Genomic DNA, 21448 nt, shown 5'->3' on the forward strand with positions numbered 1-21448 from the left:
ACAGGTCCTGCAGAGATGGGAGTCTGCAGCCAATCACCTTCTCAGCAGAGCGCACAACACGCTGCAGTCTCTGTTTGTCCCTGATAGTGGCTCCAGCGTACCACACGGTGATGGAGGAGGTGAGGATGGACTCGATGATTGCAGTGTAGAACTGCATCATCGTCCGTGTTGGCAGGTTGAATTTCTTCAGCTGCCTCAGGAAGTACATCCTCTGCTGGGCTTTCTTGATGACGGAGGTGATGGTGGGCTCCCACTTCAGGTCCTGGGTGATGGTGGTACCCAGGAAGCGGAATGAGTCCACAGAGGTGATGGGGGTGTCAGTCAGGATGATGGGGGGGAGTGGGGCTGTGTGCTTCCTGAAGTCCACAATAATCTCCACTGTCTTCTGGGCATTCAGCACCAGGTTGTTGTGGCTGCACCAGGTCACCAGACGTTCAACCTCCCTCCTGTAGGCAGACTCATCCCCGTCAGAGATGAGTCCAATAACGGTGGTGTCATCTGCAAACTTGATTAGCTTGACAGACTGGTGGGTGGAGGTGCAGCAGTTGGTGTACAGGGAGAAGAGCAGAGGAGAAAGAACACAACCCTGAGGGGAGCCGGTGCTGATGGTCCAGGAGTCCGAGACATTCTTTCCCAGCCTCACATGCTGCTTCCTGTCCGTCAGGAAGTCAGTGATCCACCGGCAGATGGGATCAGGCACATTCATCTGGGAAAGCTTGCCTCGGAGATGGTCTGGAAGGATGGTGTTGAAGGCAGAGCTGAAGTCCACAAACAGGATCCTGGCGTAGGTTCCTGGGGAGTCCAGATGCTGCAGGATGAAGTGTAGGGCCATGTTGATGGCGTCGTCTACAGACCTGTTGGCTCTATATGCAAACTGCAGGGGGTCCAGGAGGGGGGCCGTGAGGGTCTTGAGATAGGAGAGAACCAGGCGCTCAAATGACTTCATGACCCACACCAAAAAGGTGTGGGTCATTATTAGCAGAGGTTTTGGGCGTAACCATCGTGATACCTTGCCTCACCCTATCATGTGACCCATTGAGATCACGTGAGTCGAGGTTGAAGCGTCTGGGAAGGGATCTCAAAACTGCACCGCAGATCACAGACAATTGGTGTTGTAAGCCACCTCTTTTGTTCAAAGATCATTCACTCCTCTCTCAAACCATCTGTCTTCTCTGTCCAAAAAGTGAGCACTGGCATCCTCGAAATAATGACCTTTGACCTTTAGATGCAGATGTCCAGCTGAGTCATGTCCAGTCGAGGTGGCTCTTCTACGTTGTGCTATGCATTTATGGAGTGGGTGGTTGGTTTCTCTAGTGTAGAAGTCTGAGCACTCCTCGCTGCACTGCTTAGAGAAGTCCAGTCTCTTTCTTTCCAAGCTCATTAGACTACCATGATCAGGATGGGTGAGAACCTACACAGACATTTAGATGGGGTCAGGTTGACCTGTGAAGTTCAGAATAGGGAAGAACGGTGATACTTTGCATAAACAACATGAACAACATCCTTTACGCCTTGTATTTGTGCTTCAGGTGTAATGGTGGGGCAGATAGTGGCACACTTTGAGCATTGTTTAAACACCACAGCCACCACAGAGTATTTTTGTTGACCATGTCCATCTCAGTGGGGCCACAGTGTACCCATCTTCTGATGCCAGTTTCCAGCAGGATAATGCAACATGTCCCAAAGCTTAAATGATCTCAAACTGGTTTCTTGAACATAGTAATGGATTCACTGTATTTAAATAGCCTCCACAGTCACCAGATCTCAATCTAATAGAGCATCTTTGGGATGTGGAGGAACAGGAGATTCACATCATGGATGTTCAGCTGACATAGTTCAAAATCCCCTTCTTTTGCAAATACTTCTTACTTTAATAACTAACAGTATAATGTGATAAAAGCGAATAAATTGACTGACAATTTATTGATTGATTGATTGTATTGACGGGTGTGACTTCTTGAAACTGCACCAATTTTCTTGAAATGACCTCCAAGACAGAAACTTGAACCTATTTTCGTAATACTGATTTTTTTTATGCCATAAAAAGTAACTGTGCAGAAAGGAGACCATCTTCCATTTGTGGTAAAACGATGATCACATGTCCACTGTCACATATAAGCATTTCTACGTAGGTTGTTTATGCACCTGCACTTCTGCTGTCCAGTGCTCCGTCTTATTTGCGATGTTCAGGATGTTGTGTTTATGAGTTTTCTTTTTTTGCTTTGCATCCATAATTTTGCCACAAGTAATGAGCTATATCACAGAAAAACAGCCGCTTTACCTCCCTGAGAGCATCAACTGGATTTCATGAGCACAGTAATAAATTTTTATTAAATTGTGAACTCAAAATCAGCAGGGGGCAGCACATGCACAGACACAAACACACGCACGAATATTTTCTTTAACCGTGAACCATTATGTTCCACATCAAGGTTTACTGATGGATTTAATTTTTTCTTCGTTGTTACACTCTGCTCACTCAGTAGTTCCTTCATGCGTTCACACTCTGATAAACAGCTTTTATAACTTCAAGGCACGTGTGTAAAATGATTAATCAGGCTCTCAGTCTGCAAATGTTCTGCTTGTCTGTTGTGTTTTGCTTCATTTAAAAGAAAAAAGCAAGCACTTAAAAATTAATTTTGCCGTTGCATCGATATAATTGCTTTGATCCCATGATGAGCAGCAGACTAAAGTGTCCTTTTAGTTAACGTCTGCATGCGTCTGGCACTTCCTTGGGTACATAGAAAGGCTGCAGTAGTCTGCCAGGATGCGGTCCACATTAACCGCCTGTTCTCATCTTATTCTGTGAGAGGAGAGAGATGGTTTAAAATGATCAATAAAGATCCACAGCAAATGAGGTATGAAATCAAATAATGTGTTTAAGTCAAGTCGGGTCGTACTTTCTTGGCTTCGTCCACACACTGCATGTAGGCAGCGGCAATGCGCGAGCAGCACAGAGTCTTTCCCGTGTTCTCCTTGTAGCATTTTAATATCTGACTCTGCAAGTCTCCACACACTGGGTGGGTGTTAAAATGACTGAGAGAGAGATGAAGAAAATAATATTAAATAACATTTGCCTCATTCTTATGATTCAAACGACCGTGGCTCAGGGGGTTGGGAATCGCATCTGTAACCGGAAGGTCGCCGGTTCGATCCCTGGGCTCTCTGTCCTGGTCGTTGTGTCCTTGGGCAAGACACTTTACCCTACTTGCCTACTGGTGTTGGCCAGAGGGGCCGATGGCGCGATATGGTAGCCTCGCTTCTGTCAGTCTGCCCCAGGGCAGCTGTGGCTACAACTGTAGCTTGCCTCCACCAGTGTATGAATGTGAGAGTGAATGAATAGTGGTATTGTAAAGCGCTTTGGGTGCCTTGAAAAGCGCTATATAAATCCAATCCATTCAAACTTAACTTACATCAAATAAAAGCTGTAATAAGGCTTACATGACACTACACATAAACAAATTAAAGTGTTCTGACTTACGTAAAACGGCTGAGAGTCTCTTCTTTGCCCTTCCGGAAGCTCTCGACAGAGACTTTGTAAAACTCTGCACACTGCCAAAGTGGTAAAAAACACACACATTACCCTCAACATAACAACACTGCTTCAACAAAATCCCACAAAAGAAATTCAGGACGTGACAGCTCCTCAGTGGCCAAAATTTGCATTTAAAGACCCCGAAAACATGTTTTAGCTCAACTTCACGGTTCTATCACTGGTGTCGTCTGTAAAAGGTGGTGCTACATGTGTGTAGGCTCTAATTAGGATCCAGACATGTTGGAATTAAAGCGTGATGACATTTGTTAAGGTGTTTGATCATGTACCTATGGCACTGTTAATAAAATGAAAACAAAGCGCAGCATACTGCTGTATCTTGGATTGGCACATGGGTGCATTTACAATGCAATTTGATACCTGAAGAAAGTAATTAACAGTTTCAAATAGTTCCAGATATACTGCTGAAAAATTAAAGGATCACTTAATAATTTTAACATCAAGCCCAGAAAGGATTGACGATTTGATAATTTTGGTTTCCACTAACTGGTGTTGTTTCATTTCTTTCTCCACAAATTATTCAGTGTGCAGTACTGTGCAAAAGTCTTTTTTGTTAGGAAAATGGGAAATAGCCAAAACGTGCAGATATACATGGAAAACAAAGTTGTATAATTCTAACAACTGTCCTCAGGAATCGCTCTGTAAATTTCTTGAAAGACATTCAAAGCTCTTCTTTGGATCCTGGCCTCTTTTTATTCTGTTCTCTTTCAAGATGACCCCACACTGCTTTAATAATGTTCAGGTCTGGGCTCTTGGGGGGGGCAATCCATGAGTGCTAGTCATGGTTAGTCATTGCATGTTTTGTGCAGTGCCTTTGGGATCATTTTCATGCTGAAAAGTCACTTTCCAGATGATCCTAGATGGTGGATCAAAATCTGAACGTACTTTTCTGCGTTCATAATTCCATCAGTTTTGACAAAAATCCCCAACACCACTGACTGAAATGCAGCTCCAAGTGATGACAGAGCAGTCAGTCACTGTTGAACCTCTCTTCTGACCCCTGCTGTACAGATTGATAATCACTTGAAAACAAAAACGTCATTCAAATCTGGGTTCATCACTACATAAGACCTGCTGCTACTGATTTTCAGCCCATTATCTTGTGTAAAGATAATGGGCTGAAAGACATAAAGACCTGGATGGCCGCTAACTTTCTGCTTCTTAATTCAGATAAAACTGAGGTCATTGTACTCGGCCCTGAAAAGCTTAGAAATATGGTATCTAACCAGATTCTTACTCTGGATGGCATTACCTTGGCCTCCAGTAACGCTGTGAGGAACCTTGGAGTTATTTTTGACCAGGACATGTCCTTCAACGCACATATTAAACAAATATGTAAGACTGCTTTCTTCCATTTGCGCAACATCTCTAAAATTAGAAATATCCTGTCTCAGAGTGACGCTGAAAAACTAGTTCATGCATTTATTACTTCCAGGCTGGACTACTGTAATTCATTATTATCAGGATGTCCAAAAAACTCCCTGAAAAGCCTTCAGCTGATCCAAAATGCTGCAGCAAGAGTCCTGACAGGGACTAGAAAGAGAGAGCAGATTTCTCCTGTTTTGGCTTCCCTTCATTGGCTTCCTGTTAAATCCAGAATTGAATTGAATTAATCCAGCTTATCTTTTTCTCCCTGTTTTCCTGCCTTAAAAATAGCTTCTTGACATCCACCAGAGAGACCATTTCTAACACGGCTTCAGTGAACAGCAGACAGCTGAAAGGCCAAATGAAACTCAGGTCCTGTGTCAGGTCTTTGCTGGATTTTCCCCCCCATTTCTTAATTACATGACATTCAGATTTTGATCATTTGCTGTAGATACTTTTTCGGCCTACAACTCGCTCTTTTGTCCCTAATGTCTCTGGTTACCTTTAATACTTTGAAGGACACACTGAGATTACACAAGTTACAAGATAGTTTGGCTCCTTAGAAGCAAAATATAATAAAGGGTGACTCAAGACTTTTGCTCAGTACCATATGTCAGTAAAGATTTTCAAGTTGAACATTTAATTTATCAAGATCTGATGTCTGATTGTGTGTTGAGGGTTGCCTAAATTTTGGAGTAATATATACATCACATTAGATTAGATTACAACTGGAATTTTTCAAAACTAGTTAAAAAGCCAGTTAGGCATACACGTTGTCTTTTGTTTACAGTCTCTCCCCCCCCGGCCACTCGACACATCTCTAGCAAAACATAGTCTCGCTTTAAACCTGTAAGAACTTTAAACATATAAGAATTACTTCAAGTCTCAAAAATGTTAACTAACCTTTGTATCGAGTTTTGCAAGATGTTCCTTGTAGAGAGCGTCTCGTTTCTTCAGCTCTTTCTCCTTCTCCTCCAGCTGATGAGCCTGCGATAATGTAACATTCATAGAAGATATCAGTACAGCTCTGAAAACGTCATATTGAAATTTTTTAGAGGCTGACACTCAATTTACATGCGGTTTTTTCAGGGTCAATTTTTCCTGTTTTTCAAAGTTACAGCTGCAACTCATGTCTGTGATTTGCAGCTGTTTGAGAGTGAGGCATGCATGCATGCATCTCTATTGTCCTACCTTCAGCTCCATCCACTGAAACAACAACGCGGCAAGAAAGAAAAAGAAGCACATTAAAAGGAGGAAAGAGTTTTGTATTTACAGCAGAGTTCCTCACATATTCAGAGTCAAGCGTGTCTTCCTTTGCTTACATAAAGCTGCACCATGAGCTTCTCATCTTCCGTCTTCATTCGCTCTTTCATGATAGTGTCTGTGAGCTTCTCCGTGCTCGCCGCCCTCTCAGCCTCCAGAATCTTCTTCACCTGCTCCTCCACCCGAGCCCGAGCTGCTGCCCTCGCCTCAGCTCGAACCTGCACCCTCATCTCCTCCAACCTTCACATGCACAAAGTGCATCTTTTAAAGAACTTAGAGTTGATTAATCGATAAGCTGATCAACTGAGAATGCATCAGCAGCAACTGCTCAAGTGTGCAGATATCCTGGGATAATTGTACTTAATTAATAAGAATATATTCTCTGACTGGGGAGGGGCTGTAGATCTAGTACACTCTGCTTCTGTATGTGTAAGACACGGATTGATACAGTTCAAGGTGTTACACAGACTCCACTTGTCAAGGGAGAAACTGGCAAGAATGTACCAGGGGGCCGATCCGACCTGCCCCAGATGTAAACAGGTGCCAGCCAACTTATGCCACATGTTCTGGTCTTGTTCCAGGCTGAAAGACCTTTGGGCTAACATCTTTAGAACATTCTCATTCATTTATACTAAAGATATGGAACCAATGCCTCTGACAGCCATCTTTGGTGTGGCACCGAGGGAAACTCAACTAACAGCCTCTCAGAGGAAGGCAATAGCATTCACCTCATTGTTGGCTAGGAGATTGATTCTATTCAACTGGATAAAGGCAACACTGCCATCCCATAAACGCTGGGTGGAGGAGGTGATGGCACACCTCAAATTAGAACATCTCAGATTTACTATACAGGGCAACACCAAGAAATTCTTTAAGGTCTGGCAGCCTTTCATTTCCTATTTTGAAGATGAGTTTTCGTCTACTCCATAACTGGCAACTCCCCCCCCCTTTTATTTATTTATTTATCTTTTCTCTGTCTGGGTATAGTTTGTCTTACACTGTGTTGTAGGAATTGAGTTCGAGCTTTTCTGTATGAATGATATGCTTTCTGAAAACTCAATAAAAACACTGATTAAAAAAATAAGAATATATTCTCTGATATTCAAAGTTTTGATTTCAGTTTAACTTTAAAATCTTTGTTATCGCTATTTAAATATTATATTTATTATTGATTTATGGCGTTTTTGCTTAAAAAATGAATAAATTTGAATGTTTTCCTATTAAATAGAATTAGTGACTAAATAATTAATGTGGCATCTTGAGCAGAAATGTGTGCATCGGTACGGATCGACTACAAACCTCTACAGTTGTGTTTTTATCTTATCAGAAGGGACAAATGAGACAGCAAGATTCAAAACTCAGTAAAACATTCAGTCTTGTGTCCTTACTGCCTCTGTAGCTCCTGCCTCTTCTGGTCGATCTCCTCCTTCAGACTTCTCTGCATCTCCTCTTTGAGCTTCTGCCTCAACTCGTCTTCCGACACTTGAGAAGAAACAAACAAAGCAATGATTGCAAACATGTTAAATCTACTGATTAAATTTGATCTCCTACTAAAAGCCTGAAACTCTTTCCAAATGAAAGCCTCAAACATAACTTGAACATCACTGCTTTAGAACGCTGAAATGAAACTTCTACCAGAAATAATGGTCTGAAATAATGGTTACACATTGGTAATAAGAAAAGCAACAAATGGTGTGTCCCTGTGTACTTATTTTTCTGATATGAGTGCTTGATCTTCTTCACAGAGTCAGTATAGTAAGAAGCAAGGAAACGGAGAACCTCACTGGGAGGCAAATCTGCTGAGGTGGTAGGTGGCGTGTTCTGGCACACGCTACAGTTCGGGTCAATTCCACTGAATGCTCTGCCTCAGAGATTTCCGGATGTTACACTGTAACTCTGTAATGTATTTTAGGCTTGGAAACTTCAAACTGCTGCTTTCAGCTCTTGTTAACTGAAATGATCCTGCAGACAATAGACGGAAATGCTCATTCTCAAATCTTAATCCCACCTTAGAGACAAGTGGTTTATTATTGTTATTATTACACTTTTTGGATGCTTCATCAGCTGTATCTCTCTCATTTCCTCAGAGTCATGTGATTTGGACTTTAATTCTGCATACTTGTGTATCTACAACGAGTCTTCAACCTCAGTCTGCGACTGGGGAGAGTGCCCGCCCTATGGAAGACATCCTGCATCGTCCCGGTCCCCAAAAAGAACTGGCCCAATGAGCTGAATGACTTCCGACCGGTGGCACTGACGTCACATCTTATGAAGACTCTAGAGCGGCTCTTCCTCAACCTCCTCCGACCACAGGTACAACATGCCCAGGACCCACTACAGTTTGCATACAAGGCGGGTGTCGGAGTGGAGGATGCCATCCTGTACCTCCTACACAGAGCCCACTCACACCTGGATGGGGGAAAAGGCACGGTCAGGATCCTGTTTCTTGACTTTTCCAGTGCCTTTAATACCATCCGGCCCTGTATGCTTCAGGAAAAACTGAACAGGATGGAGGTGGACCCCTGCCTGGTGGCTTGGATCTCCGACTACCTCACCGACAGACCACAGTACGTCAGGCTGAAGGACATCACGTCTGACACTGTGGTCAGCAGCACAGGAGCACCACAGGGAACTGTGCTGTCCCCTCTTCTCTTCACCCTGTACACCTCTGACTTCTGCTACAACTCTGAATTATGCCATATTCAGAAGTTTGCAGATGACACGGCCATCATGGGGTGTATCTGGGATGATCAGGAAGAGGAGTACAGAAGTCTGGTGAGGAACTTTGTCGCATGGAGTCACACAAACCACCTGCAACTCAACACCTCAAAGACTAAGGAACTGGTTGTGGACTTCGGGAGGTCTAGAGCAGGTCCACTGCCGGTTCAGATAGAGGGGGAGGAGGTGGAGGTGGTCAACAAGTACAAGTACCTCGGGCTGTGGGTGGACAATAAACTGGACTGGTCATGCAACACAGAGCACCTGTATAAAAAAGCCCAAAGCCGACTGTACTTCCTCAGGAGGCTGAGGTCTTTTAACATCTGCAGGAAGCTCCTGAGGATGTTTTACCAGTCGGTGGTTGCTGGAGTACTTTTCTATGCTGTGGTGTGCTGGGGGAGCAGCACAGCAAAGAAGGACTCATCCAGGCTGGAGAAACTGATCAGGAGGGCTAGCTCTGTGGTCGGCATGAAGCTGGACACTCTGGTGACAGTGGCAGAGAAAAGGACATTAAAGAAACTGATGGACATTATGGACAATGCCAGACATCCTCTGCACACGGCCATAAACAATCAGAAGAGTCTGTTCAGTGACAGGTTGCTTCTCCCAAAGACAAGAACTAACAGACTTAAAAACTCCTTTGTCCCACACGCCATCAAACTGTTTAACTCCTCTCTGGAGGGGAGAGGGAGGGGAAACAGGAGGACAAAGGAGGGGGAACAACTAAGCTGTAGTGCCTCTTCACCTCACTGTACAATACCTTTTGTGCAATACTTTTGTAAATAGTCAACAGTGCAATAGACTCAATACTTGAAATGTGCAATTCACTTGTATTTTTATTTTTTATTCCTATTTATTCTATTTATCCCCTTCGTATATTTTATTTATATTGTCTCTGTATTTATATGTGTGTGTGTGTGTGTGTGTGTGTGTGTGTGTGTGTGTGTGTGTGTGTGTGTGTATATATAATATTCTGTAACTCTGTAACTTCTGTCGGTGCTGTGCTTTTTTGGAAATCGAATTTCCCAGAGGAACCCACCTGAGGGATTAATAAAGTTCTATCTTATCTTATCTTATCTGACTGAGCAACATTATAAGGTTTGTCCTATTAACCTCCATGTCCTTAGCCACAGCATGCACTTCAAAGCATCACAAGAGCTAATTGGAAATGCCAAAAGATTAGGATGGTTCAGACTCACCTGTCACAGGTGGGGGTGGTGTTGTGACAACAGGTACTTCCTTCTCATCAAAAGGAGGCACAGATGGGTTCTTGGGGGACTCCTCGGTTGGTGGCGGTGGAGCTAGAGGTGGGTGAGTTGGGGCAACAGCTTGCTCCACAAAGTGACAAGATGGAGATGTTTCTTCAAAAGAGAGCATTGGAGGTGCTAGAGCATCCTCTGGAGGAGGTGGAGATTGAGCACATGGAGGCTCTGGATCAATAGCTGGAACCACGACTGGTGCCTCCACTTGACACCGCTGGTCCACTTCCTCCACTGGTCCAGATGGAGTAGATTCAACCGTGGGTGGAAGTTGGACTGTTTCTACTGGTGGAGGTGATGGGGTAACAGATTCTAGAGGTTCAACAGATGGAGTGACAGTAGCGGGCTCAATAATAGTGGGGGGTGTTTGAGATGAAGGTTCAGGTGGAGCCAGAGATGCTTGAGATGACTCTACAGACGTGGGTAGGATTAAGGTTTCAGCAGAAGGTGGGACTTCAGCAGGGGGTGGAGGAAGGGGCTCTACAGGTGCTTTGACTCCTGGGGAAGGGGTGGATGGAGTTTGAGCTGCAGGCTCTGGAGGGGCTGGAGGAAAGGAGTGAAACTGCACAGGAGGAGGCGGGATGAGCTTAACAGCAGGAGCAGGTTCCACTGTTGGAACTGTGGCTCCCTGAGAAGGAGGAGAAAGAGAAGGAGGTGGTGCTGCGATAACTGTAGGTGGAGGAGGTGACAAGTGTTCCACAGAAGAGGTGGGATCTGGAGAAGCCACTGGTTTTGATGCATGAGCGAGATGCGGCGAGACGACCTCTGGCGACAGCTTCATCCGCTTGATGACTCGGTCTGACAGCTGATGAAAGAAGAATAATAATAACCATAAGCGCCACCTGCAGGCCACAAAGAGCAAATTCAAATGTTTCCCATGCTGGTGCTCTGCTCTCTATCACAGGTTCAAGTCTTGCGTAAGTAATGTGAAGTTTACGCATCACTGCCATTAAACACTGCAGCGTTATTTCATAAGACTCAGCGTGCCACTGAACAAGTGTCCAAAGGAATTTTATATCAAATACATCAGAAAATAGGTCTCCTTGTTTCTTGTAAATATAATTGAAAAGACCTTCAGACTGTCTGACCTTTAATATTTTCTAAGAGAAATTCAGAATAAGAACAAATGAGAAATAATGTTATTTTATTTGTGCTTTTGTCTGTTGAACAGCCACCGGCAGTGACATAAATACACATTCAAAATCCAGAGAAGCGACTTTGGTACAGCCTTGCTGCCCTTTGAAAAAGTAACACTTACTGAGAAAGATGAAAGCATAAATGGTATATAACTTTATTTGTTTAAGAGTGAAGAACCTATCACTTTTATGCAACAATATATTTTCTTAAAAGAGTTCTTATCAAATACCATGACCAAGGCTACATCAGTGGAGAAGTTTAGTGACTTTTAAGAAAATAGAAAGCCCAGCAGTATTGCAGCATTGAAAACAAGCCAATCAATCCAATGATATGTCAAACAAAACAATAACTGACAGTTTTTAAATTGAAATTGTGCTGTTTTTAAAACACAATCTCAAACACCACTGGCTCAAATGATGCTCCAAACCATACACAGCGGAGGCTCTGTAGACACTTCTCTCCTGACCTCCTCCATAAATTCAAGATTTGAACCTACAACTTCAAATTTAGCTTCATCACTATATAAATTTAGTTGGCCTTGAATTTCAGCCACCCTTCCACTGAGACCATTTCTGATGAAGCTTTAGCAAAAAGTGTCCTATTATAATTATTATTAGGACTTAACTTTCAGATGCGTTTCATCTAATCTGCATAGTTTTTTTAAGCCTGCCACTTCAAAATGAGAGAAAAAGGAAAGAAATGAGAGGTGGCTCAAGACTTTTGCACCTTGCTGTATTTAAGGACCCCAGTGCCTGTATTTAAATCATTCACATTTCTCGGGACTTTTTTGGTGTTATGCTGCCTCCCACTGACAGCACATAACACCAACTAGCAATATGCCTTCTGCATATTTGGACACACTTTAATACAGTCTGTAAATACGATCATTCTTGACAAAATCAGAGGCTTCAGAGAGGATCAGAGAGGAGAATTATATATTTTAGGATAGTTTTTTATTGCGATCAATTCATGCAGTAAAATTTTATTCTTTGAAGCCAGGGATGTCAAACTCATTTTACCCTGTTGGTCACATCCAGCCCACTTTGATTTTAATTGGGGTGAAAATCCCCTCTGTCAGTGTAAAGAAATGTAACTGCACACTTAATCCCTGTGATATCTCAATGTAAGAAAAAGGAAGTATGTTTTTCTACGTGACAAAGGAACTGTGCTGTAGTTAATAAAAGAAATCTTTGAGCAGGACTATTCTGGCTTAAATTGTAACAAATAAAAGCATAAAATTACAGAAAGATGTTCTGGTAGGTCATTGCCCAGACCATCCGGTAATTATAAAGAATAATATTTTTGTTAATTCACAGAAAGTTTCCTATTTTATTTATTTGTTTATTTTACTTTAAAGTAGACAGATTAAAAAAGGAATTTCTGTAGTGGATAGTGAGAAAAATAGTAACTTTAGTGTTTTTCATTTAACTATTACTTCATAACTTTGGTGACAAATACAGAGTCAAATACTGAATAGCAGTTTCTATCCTGTTTTTCTTATATTACTCTTTTGTAATTATATTTAAACCTTTTCTCTTGACCCCGCAGGGACTTTCACTTAATTTGTTACAATGACAATAAAGATATTCTGATTCTGTGTAGTATGAATGGTGGCTGGGCTGTCTTTATTAGCAGAACAAGCTGTAAAATTTATGAAAATACAGTTCAAAGTCCAAAATAAAAAAAAAAAGAACAAACTCCAATCCTGTGGGCCAGACTGGCCGGATTCAGGCACGCGGGTCTAATATTTGACACCCCTGATACAAACCAAAGTAAAAGTGCTGTTGTTACACTGTAATGTCACCAATAGAGGTCGATAAAGGTCGCAGATTGAGAATGGCATTATTTACCTGAAATAAAGCTGATTTAATTATAGATATGATGCCGTAAAGAATTAACCCATAGTTTGGATATTACAGGAATTTAAAGACTTTGTGAAGCAGCACTTCCACACATGTGGGGAATGTAAGGCGAGCATGCACTTTCTATTTTTAACCCCTACACCAGAGGGATGCCGCTGACTTTGTGCGGGGTGATTTTAGCAGACTTTAAAAAATGGAAAGAAAAAAATTTTTCAACAAGGGCGTCTGAGACAGGAATGGTAAATGGCCTGTATTTATATAGCGCTTTACTAGTCCCCAAGGACCCCAAAGCACTTTGCATATCCAGTCATCCACCCATTCACACACTGGAATGACAGGAAATCACTGACTTGCACTGATGCGCTGTGCAGCCGTGCGCTATACTGATGGAAACAGCTCTAAACAAGCCTTCACTCACCCGAATGCCCTTCAGAAAAGTAATTCCTCCGCCTTCATCTTCCTCACAGAAGTGACTCGGGCTGTTTCCCCCCATCACTGCCCCTGCTGAAACTACAGCACCCACAGCGTGGACGAGTGCTTAGTGACATAAAACCCAAACAGCTGCCCTTCCCACCACCGACGGGGAATAACATGAGCAGCCATTGGATGGAGTTGAACACCACCCCCCTGGATTGGTCCATTGCGCATTAGTCAGTGAAACGTAAGAGAACAGAGTGTCCCAGCTTTAAACATTCATAAAACTCACTTAAAAAGGAAGCATGCACAGATAAAAAAACAAAATAAAAACAGTCTCAGTCTTCAGCTATGTTCCCACTTTAATTTCAGTCACCAGGGAGTGTAAAGATTTATTGTTGACAAATACACCTGAGACAATATGACAAGGACACGGGGACTTTAATATGCACTGCATAACCTGTCCCCCTATCTAATCACGCAATCTGACTCCAGCAGCTCTTCACACATGAATCGGTGAAGTCCTTAAAATGAACACGAACCTGGAGCAGCTAGAGGCTAAAAAAATAAATATCCAAACAACATCATAGGCAAAAAAGAAAAGTGGCACTGAATTTGTGTCTGTGAACGCACCATAATGAGGTACTAATGTTAAAACACCTAACACCGAGAGTATTCGTATTTTTCCTATTGTTAGCAAATCCAAAATAAAGACCAAACTCAGAATCTGTGTAGCCAAAGTATTACAACACAACACTGACCGACACTGTTGCACTGGCTGACAAAGCTCTCACCAGACCCCCAATCACACACTTCGAACAGTACCTACAAAATAAAATATTAACTCGTCCTGATAAAAACAGTCTCCAGCTGTATTCAGAAATGATTTCGTTAAATGACACCGGCTGGAAAAGTGGGACTAAGTGTGAAAATCTGACGTTTTGGCCACAGGGGGCAGTAAAACTGTCGACACAGCATATACATGCTGCAAACATATTTCTTTCCCCTTCAAATCTATCATTATAATTATAACAGATTAAACACTGAAAACATCTTTACCTAGAGTCTGTCAAGCGGAAACAAGAATGTTTATGGATTTTGTATGAAAAAAAAAAAAAAAAAGACAATTTAATCTGACTAATAATCACTCTTCAAGTTTGTGGTAAAATGCTTGACAGGAAGCTCACAGTAAGTCGTTTTTACAACTTTCTGCAATCAAGCACAAGAAAAACAAGTTCTGGGGTAAATGATGGCATGTATCTCTTTGGGCCTGAAGAGAGGGTGAAAACTCTCTGTGGGTTCATCACCATAATCAAGTAGTCACGTGATCAAGTAGTGTAAAAATATTGACTATAGCTGGTTTTAGAGATCTACATCTTCAGTCACAGCGAATGGGCTTGGTGCTTGGAGTCAGAGAGCACAGACAGACAAAACACAGATTCATTCACACGTGGAATTAAAATAAATAAATCCATCATGAATGAGATCTGGCTCAACTGACTCAAAAAGCTCCTAGCAATAAATCTGTGCTGATTTTTAATAATCTGCTGGATTTGATCTGTTCATGGGATTTGCTGACAACAATAAAAATGCAGAACACCACCATCCTTTAAACTGTTCAGGTGGTGTATGACTGAGCACCGTGTAATCAAGTATAAATCTAAATGACCCTAAAACTGTATAAAACTGCTGCGGGATAACAACATCACTCTACGTCCAACACGATAACTGATTTTCTGTCCACCGCCAGTCTCTGGTTCGTCACTCTGCCTTCTTCTCTTTGGCGTCGGGTCCCCGTAGAGCCGCCCGCACGCTGCTCCACACCTCCGTGTACAGAAGAGTACCGACGAAGACCACGGCCGTCCCCACCCAGTGCCAGGTGGTGAAGGGGTTTTGGAAATAAATGATGGAGAAGATGAGGCTGAGGAACTTCCTGAGCGTCACCACCAGCGTGACCGTCAGTGAGGCGCACTCGGTGGTCAGGATGAAAACACCACGGATGCAAACGTACCTGAAGAAACGGTTAAAGACTGCAACAAGACTTGAGACACAGAAGACAAAAACCTAATTTCTTCACGTGTTGCTAAGACGGTCTGTGTCAATTGACCTCGTAAGCTAAACCGCCATTTAATTAATGTTATTTTTCACGATCAGCATCACTGGACAGATCAGGCAGGGATTAATCAGTTAATATTGTGATCCCGTGTATAACAGAAATATTCAAACCTAGTTTTGGTAGTAATATAAAATTATTCTGGTAAATTATTGTAGTATTTATTTTAATTAACATTTTTCTATGAAGCCCATAGTGGATTATTAAGGTTTTATTTTACAGCTGATTTATAGTTTAGTTCCATTAATTAATATTAGTTTACAAATATTTAGGAAAACAACTTAAACTTTCATTTTTTTAAAGTAAAAAAATAAGGGCCACTCTTTAGTTTTCTCACTTATAATATTACTTTGTGTTACGAACTATTTTAGCAGTTGTTACAGCACGAATTTAGATTCTGGGTCATACTGTTTCTCTTACTGAGACAGCATTATAGTTTACATACATGCTACAAAGGCTGAATCCCCACGAATATTTTCTGAATTTCAAATGAATCAGTATATGTACAAGTAATCTCTGTGAACCATAAGCTCTGGTTTCAGACTGCTCTGAACACACGGCTTTGTATTGTCAAATAAAAAGGATATCACTACCAAAGTTATCTCAGACACGCTTTTGGTTCTAAGCTGAGAGGCCCAACCAGGAACCAGCATAAGAGTTAAGCATTAAAAACAGCGCATAAGCGGCTTTGCCCAAATAACTCTGTTTTATCATTATAAATAAAGGCAAAGTCAGTAATCAAAATTCAGCTGATGCTCAGAAACAATGAAATTTGATGAGTCAGCTACTTAAAGCAAGAGGTGATGTATAAAATTTCCATGATTAAAACCACGCTGCAGTTTTGACTTTTGGTATAAAAATCCAAAGCACCTTCTTCCTTTACAGCAGTGCCTTTCATGCCTTTATTTAAACAAAACAAAAGAAAATCCAAACAAGCCTTCATCAGCACAGAGTTGTCAACCCACTCAGGGGAAACATGAGCTGGCCTCTCACAACGAGAGGTATTACTTCACTGATGTTGTCACAGAAACCGGGCTCAGTGCTGTGAACATGTCCGGATACTTGATCTGTGAGCTCGCCGAGAAGCGACGCTACCATCTGTGGGACTAAGACCTGCTGACTCTGTGAATCCCGCCCAGACGTGACTAAAACCACAGGGCTGCTGAAGCGAGGGCCACCTCAGATAGATCCTCTGCTGTGGTGTGAAGAGCTGTTTGTGACACCACAGTTTTTAAGTCCAGTAAGAGCGCGATACTTTCAAACTCAACGGCTGTTCATAATGTCAACAGTGGGCTGAATGTGTCTTTAGTGCAAGCTGAGACAAGATTGATCAAACTAAACCGATTTTTTTTTTTAATATTAGCTTTAATAGCACACACATATGTGAAGTGCTCGACAGTTATCTCTGCCTAATTAGATGATTAAACTCTGCTTGGTATGTGGGTGTAAACATTTCTTTAAAACTGTGTGTGCTTAATGATATGAACATTGTTTTTTGCATCTGATGAAGGTCATTTGGATCTAAATTTGTGATTTAATAAAACAGCAATAAGCTGAGGTTACAGTTTCTATTTTTAGCTGCTGGGGGAAAAAAGCAAGTTATGAACTGTGATATTGTGTTTAGTAGGAAAAGAGAAAAACAGTACAAGCAAACTGCAAAAGTACTTGTTTTGGTAGGATACTGTGTGATGACATTGATCAGCAGGTAGATCCACATTATCGGCACGGTCAGTTCGACCCCAGGAATCAGCGTGGGAGCTGCAAAGAAAGTAATCATTGACACCTGTGATGAAACACGCACTCTGAAAAAGACTCCCAGAATGAATTGACGGCACTCACTGCTCTGACTGAAGAGGACACAGTGGTTGTAGATATTTGTAGAGAGAAGCAGGAAGCCCGGCAGAGGCAGGCAGTGCTGCAAAAAGATGCAAAGGAATCATGTTAAAGGATTGCACATTTTAAAACAGCTCCATGAAAACATTTGTGGAGTGAATTCCTGGGCTGTTGGTGCTGGAGGAAAACTCACATTGTAGAAGAGCGCCTCTTTGGAGTGTTTTCCATACTTCTTGTACAGTGTCTCCTGAAAAATGCCCATCCTCGCAGACATCAGCAGGGCAAAGGTCAACATGGCGATACCTGAATGCATCCGTACAACATGTATATGGATTATCAACATGTCATGATCAACATGACTTCCCACCCCTGCAAATGCCTCCAACACACAAAATGATTGGACAGAAACTTGTGACTTACTACTAAACATACACACCGATATTCACATATCTGCAAAAAGCCAGCATCAGCTGCCACTCACCTATAAGCCAATGCATAAAGGTGTAAAAGCCTTGGTCTTCTGAACCCTCATTTGACACATTCTGCAAAATCAGGAGTGCAGTTTATGAGAGCACACTTAAACAAATGCTAAAATGACTCACAGTCAAACTGCAGCAGTACCCAGTGTTCTGCAGAGGACTCACCACTTGTTTGGCAGACATGATGGTGCAGATGAAGATACCTGCAGAAACTAAGGCTATAGACAGATATTTGCTGGCCGAATATCTGCGGAGAGAGAAGAAAAATGTGGGTAGATTCACTACGACTCTTTTCAACTTTTATTTCGATTTGAAAGCTTCCTCTTTTCAATAGCTTCAACTACACAGCTGAAAAAAGTGAATAAAATTTGCATTTTTAAGCCCGAGATGAGCGTTTTCATTGTCGCCACCTTGGTTGAAAACTTGGCTGGGACAAGGAAGGGAGGAAAGCTGACTCATTAACCAATGAGCGGATAATTCTCCGTTCCTAAACATAATGTAACCAAGATTTACAAAATAGAATGTATTTGTTACTGAATATAACCAAAACCGAGTGACCGAGAGGGGGAACACAGACAGCTTTTCCTCCCATAGACTTCTATAGTATGGAAGTATCTTTGCAACCTAAGCAAGCGTCATCTGGTGGCCTTCAGATATAATGCAGGTGTTTCCACAATAGCTTCCTTTGTCCAACCTGGCTGCTATGTCCATCTTTAAAACTATCAATGTATAAAATATAATGATGGGTACTGTAGACAGCACCACTACAAACTTTCAAGACAATGAAGATGAATGTGTAAATCAGACTGTCGTAGTAAACCTGCTCCAACAGGATCTGGTGAAGATGATTTTATTTCTATAAAACAGCCAAATTTGTGGAACACGGGATTGTCTTTGTGAAATATGAATGAATCAGTTCAGATGCAGGGATTTTTGCAACTGTCTGTCCACGGAATAAAACCCTGATCATTATAATCTCTGTCAGCAAAAAATTGATCCTATTAGCATTTAATCAAAGTGTGTGGTCATTAAGTACACTCCATGAAGCGTTCTAGTTGCTAAATTTACAAAGTCAAAAACATAGTGGGGAAACGTTATGTATGTTGTTGGGGGATGCTGGGTACCTTTTCTTCAGGATGATTATTCCCAGGATCATGTTAGCGATTAGTGATCCCTACAGAGAAACAAGAAAACAGTTCAGAGATCAGGTTTTGGTGAAGGAAGTGATGGTCAGTGATAACAGGAAACATTCAAGAGTCATAGTGTGAAACTTACTGATCTAAAGATCATGTGTAGAGGCATGGCGATGTTGAAGTTGAGAGCGTAGTTGTTGATCACACTGACAGTGAAGAACATGGTCACCATGATCACATAGTTACTGAAAAAAAAAAAAAAATGGACAATGTGATTCAGTGTCAGCTTTAAAAAGTCACCAGCTGAAAAATATTCACGTCAATCTTTTTTGTTAATAAATTATTTAATTTTCACCTAATAGGTATTGCTGGTTTCCTGCGTCCAAAGTTTGTTTCAAAGATGAAACCTTCCAATGCGATGAAGACAAACTGAGCAAAGGTGACTATGTTGCCACATCCTGGAAAATCTCTATGAAAAAAAAGAAGAAAAAGAGCCAAGAGTTAATTAATAATGCATCATTTAATGCTAACGACAGACATTTCAAAAATGAATACACTGGAAAAAAACAAAAAAAACAAAAAACAGAGCAATATATGTATAACTTTTTCTCTAATCTACATACCCACTTAGTATAATTGAATGGCATTATGTAACTGTAATGAAAATAAAAACTAGCTTCAGAATAAATGTGCTAAAAGAAAATAAAGATAGAAGTAAATCTTTAGTTTTAGTCTTTGGTAATGTGGCCCAATCTATGGATACTATACCATGAGCAGGCTTTTGCATGGCTGTTTCTAGACATAGGGATATCTACATGAATATGAGCCAGGTGCCTGCACAAGTGCTGTGATTATTTATTCAGAAATTCTTAAATTTACAGTCAGATTTACACCCAGCCTCACCTGTATGGACGCACAACTTTCACAGGTAAGGAAGGGGGGATAAAAACAAACAACTAAAACAAGGTGCTGACAGACACCCCAAATATGGGTGTGTATAGTATTGACACTGTGCATACACATAGTCACCTGACACTTTATTTGGAATACCTGCTCAGCTCTTGTTAAATAAATTATCTCATCAGCCAATCATAGGCACCTTGTTAAATCTGTTGCCAGGGAGAATTAAACAGTTCTGAAGGCAAAAGGTCCAAACTTGGACCAAATAAGTGTGCAGTAAAAGTATTTCCATAGAATCTCACTAACTACAGGAAACCACTCTCTTACTTTCACTTCAGTAACACTGACCAACAGCTGATAACACAGAAACACCGAATAACCACAGAAGCACAAAGTACATGTCAAAAGACTGAACTCCTTCCAGCATAAACTCGTAATGCAAGTGATTATGACACACAGTGATACTGCTCTGCTACATATACTGCACGCAGCGTAGCCAGTTTTCTCGTTAACACCATCCATTAACTACGTGAGGTCAGGAGTAACTTAAAAAACGTCTTGATCAAGTATGATTTAAGAAGCAAAAACCGTTGAAAACGAGTTAAAATTATTCAGGAGGAGAAGGGTAGCTTAGTAACACTCAGACACTTAGACAAACATGCAAACGAGACTTCACTTCCTGTATGAATTCAGTGAAAACACCTGTGCAACGAGGAATCTAAAAACAAACTGTTCACACAAACGTTTGTGAAGTAAAGTCTTCATGAGTCATTGGTGTAGACACGGTGTAAGTTTCTCACTGACCTCACAAGCAGCTCCAGAAACACCACATTGCTACAACAGCCGACAAAAACAAGAACAACGGCAAACACGGGCCCCATGGTGTTCACGGCGGGAAAAACTCGGTGGAAGATGTGTCACTTAATCAAACGGGACAATGAACGGAGCATGTTTGCATTACGGCAGCGGTTTGTGTGTCCGACTTCTTGTGCTTTCACACAAACTCCGGTTTCAGCTGAACACGTCTGAATCCGAGATTTCGCTCTTCCTTGTTCCAGGTGCTTCATGGGAGTTGTAGTTTATTTAAAAAATAGGAAAAGGGGTTTCCCGTGTGCGTAATATTTATAGTTTCATGTAACACATTACGAGTTAAAAAACGTATTGTACAGGAAGCAACACTACATGTGAATATTAGAGAAAAATGTAACAAACGAATGAATAAATATGCGTTCAGCGTAATCACGGTCCAGCTCTGACGACACGCATGCGCAGCTCATTACAGACTGAAAAATAATGAGATATCACTCTGCCTCATTTTATACATGTACATGAAGCCACGCAAGGCTGTTGGAGCAGGGGAGCTGCTCACTATGAACTATGATCGTGCAAATTTTGGTATCGATTTGATACCAAGTAAAT

At 41.6% G+C, this 21448-nt stretch overlaps 2 protein-coding genes across 5 annotated transcripts; both read right to left on the reverse strand.

Moving 5' to 3' along the window:
- Positions 1–991: 991 nt before the first annotated feature.
- Positions 992–13788, reverse strand: LOC147324938 (uncharacterized). Of its 4 annotated transcripts, XM_086299125.1 has the most exons (9): positions 13576–13788; positions 10099–10963; positions 7570–7663; positions 6241–6421; positions 6110–6124; positions 5822–5905; positions 3482–3552; positions 2901–3036; positions 2313–2803 (listed from the first exon to the last, which is right to left on the reverse strand). In XM_086299125.1, the coding sequence occupies exons 1-9, from the start codon at positions 13648–13650 to the stop codon at positions 2780–2782; spliced, it is 1545 nt and encodes a 514-aa protein (XP_086155251.1). In that variant the 5' UTR covers positions 13651–13788; the 3' UTR covers positions 2313–2779. The 4 variants fall into 4 exon arrangements, with proteins under 4 accessions (XP_086155253.1, XP_086155251.1, XP_086155252.1 ...); XM_086299127.1 differs by lacking the exons at positions 2313–2803; positions 2901–3036 and adding an exon at positions 992–1411; XM_086299126.1 differs by lacking the exon at positions 6110–6124.
- Positions 13789–13915: 127 nt separating this feature from the next.
- Positions 13916–21281, reverse strand: slc35b4 (solute carrier family 35 member B4). The gene is made up of 10 exons (XM_086299130.1): positions 20834–21281; positions 19485–19598; positions 19272–19374; positions 19121–19170; positions 18162–18243; positions 17999–18059; positions 17711–17820; positions 17524–17599; positions 17367–17442; positions 13916–15582 (listed from the first exon to the last, which is right to left on the reverse strand). The coding sequence occupies exons 1-10, from the start codon at positions 20908–20910 to the stop codon at positions 15333–15335; spliced, it is 999 nt and encodes a 332-aa protein (XP_086155256.1). The 5' UTR covers positions 20911–21281; the 3' UTR covers positions 13916–15332.
- Positions 21282–21448: the final 167 nt, after the last annotated feature.

Source organism: Aulonocara sp. 'chitande type north' Nkhata Bay, linkage group LG7 (assembly GCF_057382095.1).
Source record: "Aulonocara sp. 'chitande type north' Nkhata Bay isolate Kocher_YH1m ecotype deep benthic linkage group LG7, A_spYH_male_GT1.1, whole genome shotgun sequence".
NCBI classification, from domain to species: Eukaryota; Metazoa; Chordata; class Actinopteri; order Cichliformes; family Cichlidae; genus Aulonocara; species Aulonocara sp. 'chitande type north' Nkhata Bay.

Excerpts from the sequence above, each read along its gene's own strand:
- LOC147324938 (XM_086299125.1), bottom strand. The coding sequence starts at position 13,650 with ATGGGGGGAAACAGCCCGAGTCACTTCTGTGAGGAAGATGAAGGCGGA. Across the intron at positions 10,964-13,575 it reads CTTTTCTGAAGGGCATTCGG|CTGTCAGACCGAGTCATCAA; the intron begins GTGAGTGAAGGC and ends TTCTTTCATCAG. Across the intron at positions 3,037-3,481 it reads GAGACTCTCAGCCGTTTTAC|TCATTTTAACACCCACCCAG; the intron begins GTAAGTCAGAAC and ends TCTCTCTCTCAG.
- slc35b4 (XM_086299130.1), bottom strand. The coding sequence starts at position 20,910 with ATGGGGCCCGTGTTTGCCGTTGTTCTTGTTTTTGTCGGCTGTTGTAGC. Across the intron at positions 17,821-17,998 it reads CTTTATGCATTGGCTTATAG|GTATCGCCATGTTGACCTTT; the intron begins GTGAGTGGCAGC and ends GGATGCATTCAG. Across the intron at positions 15,583-17,366 it reads CTGATCAATGTCATCACACA|GTACGTTTGCATCCGTGGTG; the intron begins GTATCCTACCAA and ends CCGTTTCTTCAG.